This window comes from Aplidium turbinatum, chromosome 15, assembly GCF_918807975.1.
Source record: "Aplidium turbinatum chromosome 15, kaAplTurb1.1, whole genome shotgun sequence".
NCBI classification, from domain to species: Eukaryota; Metazoa; Chordata; class Ascidiacea; order Aplousobranchia; family Polyclinidae; genus Aplidium; species Aplidium turbinatum.
Window position 1 is genome coordinate 18,877,697 of NC_137486.1, and position 4,571 is coordinate 18,882,267.

General features: G+C 36.1%; 1 protein-coding gene across 1 annotated transcript; it reads left to right on the forward strand.

The window, feature by feature from the left end:
* LOC145784414 (synaptosomal-associated protein 25-like) lies at positions 1-3,416 on the forward strand. The gene is made up of 7 exons (XM_082596227.1): positions 1-87; positions 222-263; positions 551-599; positions 1,602-1,719; positions 2,140-2,280; positions 2,706-2,850; positions 3,224-3,416. Exons 1-7 carry the CDS (start codon positions 25-27, stop codon positions 3,287-3,289), a joined length of 624 nt encoding a protein of 207 aa, XP_082452353.1. The 5' UTR covers positions 1-24; the 3' UTR covers positions 3,290-3,416.
* Positions 3,417-4,571: the final 1,155 nt, after the last annotated feature.

The window sequence follows — 4,571 nt, forward strand, 5'->3', positions numbered from 1 at the left end:
GTATATATTTTTGTGGATATAGAAATGGCAGAAGAAGAAGATGGTCACAAAACCCGCTGCATTCAAATTAATCAGATTGCCGATGAGGTATGTACTTCAACACACAGCCGATGATAAGTTAAAATCTTAATTGTCACCTATTCAATGTTAAAAGCTTGTCTGTAGCAGTTGTTATTGTTCAAAATGTTTTTATTCAAAACAAGCTCAATTGTCTGTTGCAGTCGCTGGAGAGCACTCGTCGGATGGTCTCCATGATGGAAGAGGTGAGACAATCATTTGATGAGTATATTTTCTTCTACATTGCCCTCAAATCATTACACTAGTTTCTTCGTTTCTCAGGTCTTTTTACGTAGTTTTGTGCAAAATATTGCAAACAAACAAAATTTCTTTAAAAGTTGTAGTTTTTTAAAAACATAATATATATAGATGTTTTGACTGATTTTAGGCGCCTTTGTCTAGAAGTTACCTTGGACAGATTGTACAATGTATAATTGTATATACATTGTACACTTGTATAATACATTCTTGTTTTGCATTGATATATTTGCAGACACAAGATGCTGGGATACGAACATTGGTCATGCTTGATGAGCAAGGAGGTACTTTTCATAAATTTTAAATGTTTAGTAATAATAAAGTAGTGAATCAGTTTTAATCCAGTGATGTTCCTATTACCAAGGGTGGCCAGAGCCATCTCCAGATGTCTCAAGTTTTCGCTTTCACTTCCTCTCTCCACATCAACCTGTTTAAAACGTCTTTTCTTGTCAAGCCGACAAATTTCTCCTTAACTTGCTATTTCCATGTTTTCTTGGGCCTTTCTTGTTTCTTGCGACTCACCACTCACAACTTCTCCTTCATCCCTTCTCGAAACATGCCCATATCACCTCACTTCATTTGCCTTACCGACTTAGATTCATTTTTATTCAACCTAAGCAAGTTCTTCCATTTAAATACTACATATTCAGTCAGTAAAGTTATGGAAAAATTAGTAAACTAGCATAGGCTACTCAAGGTAAAAACCAGAGCATGTAGTACTTTCTTACAATCGCAGGAGTGTTTGCTATGTATATATGTGTAATGTCTATACACCTAGTATCCTTGCTTGAATATGACGATTAGCGAGTTTATGTTCCAGATTGTTATGTCAAAAATAGAAAAAGCATTGAGTTTAAAGCATTTAAAGTTAAACGTTTGAATTTATTCTATTTCAGTGGTTCCCAACCTTTTTTGATCCATTTCTTCCCTCACTTGTGTTGGAGCTTTTCATTCCACCCATTGTATTAAGTAGGCCTAGACAACATATGGTCGAACTAAACTGAAGCGTTCCTTTTAGCAATCACCTGCAGTTAAAATTCCTGGCCTTAAATCATTAAATTCTTCCCTTGTTGGGAACCACTGTGTTAGGTTGTTTTTTATAATTGTTTGTATTACGGCATATTATTCAATCTAATTTTTTAATCTAAATTGTTGTTTAATATCTCTTTGTAGTATTGTAAAATTGCATCTCTTTCCCAAAGTATGCGCTTTAGAAAATGTGGTGGTTGGACTTTTACTATGCATTGTCGAAGCTCCGTTTGTCTACTTGGAACTTTTCTTTGTAGAACAACTCGATAGAGTTGAAGAGGGAATGGATCAAATAAACAAAGACATGAAACAAGCAGAAAAGAATCTGGATGGTTTAGAAAAATGCTGTGGTCTCTGTGTTTGCCCATGGAATAGGTGGGCCGGAAAATCAAATCGTTTTTTATTTTCATATTTTTGGATAGTGCTAAGTTCATTATTTGAAGTAAGAACTGCTTCAAATTATACTTTGAATTTAATTTAACATGGATAAACTAATGTTTTCTCTTTAGCTTGTCCATATCCAAGTGTATGGTATGTAATTTTTGTATTGTATAATAGTATGCTTTAACGCTGTGATCTGTATCAAGCTGACCCTCTATTTTCAGATTAATACGGTACTGTTACAAGGTGGATTACTTGGCGCATATTGTGTCAATCTGTACCATTTTGTCCCGTTTTCGATGCAAAATAACAGCAAAACTTGTGTTTTTAATTTTTTTATTGCTGTAAGGAGACTTAGCCTTTCTCTCCTCCTTACCAAGCATGCCTCTGGTTGACATGTTTTTGCTCACACAGAGCAAAGAACTTTGAGAAAGGGGGCGAATACAAGAAAGCGTGGCAGACAAACGAAGATGGAAAGGTGGTTTCAGATCAACCTGCAAATCGCGTTCAAGATCCCCGAGACATGGCGCAAGTGGGAGGGGGCTACCTCACCCGGTGAGCCACATAGTTGACCAATGACCATGCTACTGATTGATAGTTGGAATATACTGCTCACGAGTCATATTTGATATTGCTTCATTGGCTAATGCCAAGTGATACCACTCCGTATTTTTGTTGTCGACGCGGCTTCAACATTGGAAAAAATCATTGAAATGGCCTGTGGATGCATAACGCTACTTTTGTCATTTGTCTCAAAAATTGTTGAGTTGAATGAAGTTGAGTTTTCACTCATGGTAAAATCGCCGTACAGCTGTTATGCTTTCGCATTGTCTGTATCATGAACTTGTTGGAAGTACTGTCTTTTTGATCAAATGTATTTGCTTTCGAGTGTGACTATTACGTAACAACGTATCATGTGTACGTAACAACGTATGATGTGTACATAACAACGTAACAAAGAATATGACGTAACAATGCAGGATCACCAAGGACGCGCGTGAGGACGAGATGGAGGAGAATCTGACGAACGTGGCCGGAGTGATTGGGAACCTTAAGCACATGGCGATCGATATGGGAAACGAAATTGACTCACAAAACAGACAACTAGACAGAATTAACACCAAGGTAAGAATTGCCTTGCTTACACAAGTGTCTGAGATAATGCTTTTGATGAGATGATGAGTGCTCTGATAAGATGGCTCTGGTAAAAATTTGTGCCTTTTTTGATCAATTTTTTTTTTTGATTTTGTGTCTATCCACCTACAATTTACAAATTTGCGTACCGTAGTTGTTTGTCTGGCATTGGGCTGGTTTGTTTAAAATTTGTTGTTTTGTTACCATTTTAAGCCAGTTCTTTTGACTACACATCGTGGGCTTCAATCATGAGGCTTTCTTGTTTTCGTAACACATTGACAATTTTTTTATTAATCCTTGCTTCAAGCATACCATGCGATTTGGCTCGTGACTTGACAATTATTTTTTTATATTTTGTTTTCAGGCTGATTCAAACAACGCCCGAATAAACCAGGCTAACGACAGAGCCATAAAAATACTAAAGAACTGATTCAATTTTTTTCGCAATCTACACTGACTTTCAACACTGACTGCGCATAGCAGAAAGCTTGTGTAGTTGCTAAATCTCCATGCGGCTTAAAAAATATGCATGAAACTAGTAATATCTATAGTATCACTATATCGTATCCGTTGTAAAGGTTTCAGATGCATCTGTGTTGGTCATTTTTTTAACCATTGTTAGTAGCATATCATGACACTGCTTAGTTAACGTCGCCAGAAAGCTTCCGATTTTTGAAGTTCTCCGCGGTTAAACCTGAGGCATGATCCATTTTAATGCAATGCAATGCAAAACAATTGCTTGAAAATAAATAGCACTATCTGTTTTTTTTAATAAAAACGCAATTGTTTTACTTGTTTAAAGTTTAAATGAAGTGAATCACTCCATTGTACCTGCTGTTTTTGCACCATTTATTAGATTTTTGTCTGTGTCATTTCTGTAACCTACTCACCGCATTTCTTCACAAGAAACTGTCTATTTATCAAAGTACTATGTCTTTTCAACTGTGGTTGTCTTCATATATTTTCTTTATTTCAAAGCTTTCTTCGTATTTTAAAAAGTCTTCACTGTTGATGATGTCACTGCCGTTTTGCGTAATCATGTTGTGTTTTATTTATTGTGATGCGTATATGTGTTAATGTTTCATTTGCGGTGTAATTATGACCTTTAAAGCTAAAATGGCGTCCTTATACGATTGAAGTTATAAGTGGTAGTTTCCGGGTTGCTGTGGGCCTAATTTTCCAGCTTTATGTATATCGTTGCAACATACACAGACGTAGAACGGATATATAACAAAAAGCATTACCTGTTTGCGCTGCTGCTGCTGCTCTTCAAAAGCTCTCTGTTCATCGTGTGATTAGTTTGTATTGATTTGAACTTGTAGTTGTATTAGGATGTGCTTCCGAGGTAACAAAATCGTTTTTTTGCATTGATTGAACATTAAATCGATCTAAAAAGACTGGTTTCGTTACCCAGGTTGGACAAATGTGTCTATTGTATGACAGTTGAACAGTTATAAGGACCTCCTATAAGTCCTGTTGCAATCAAGCTGTTGAACGAAAACAGTTAATCTGAAGCATACTGTGTGGTGAAGCTTGTTTGGTGAAATTGAAAGTATTATATTCCCATTGTGAGTTAGGTAGGCCTACTTTGCTTCACTACTTGAATTAACAAAATTAATTTATGAACAGATGTATTGCAGTGTACCAGCATGAACTAACGCATAGTACGTAACGTATTTTCACTATTGTTGTCCTTATGTTGGGAATCATTG

What these genes read in the sequence shown, in the direction of transcription:
- LOC145784414 (XM_082596227.1), top strand. Translation starts at nt 25, where the DNA reads ATGGCAGAAGAAGAAGATGGTCACAAAACCCGCTGCATTCAAATTAAT. An exon ending in TGGTCTCCATGATGGAAGAG is followed by an intron (nt 264 to 550) that starts GTGAGACAATCA and finishes ATATATTTGCAG; the next exon opens with ACACAAGATGCTGGGATACG. An exon ending in GGAGGGGGCTACCTCACCCG is followed by an intron (nt 2,281 to 2,705) that starts GTGAGCCACATA and finishes GTAACAATGCAG; the next exon opens with GATCACCAAGGACGCGCGTG.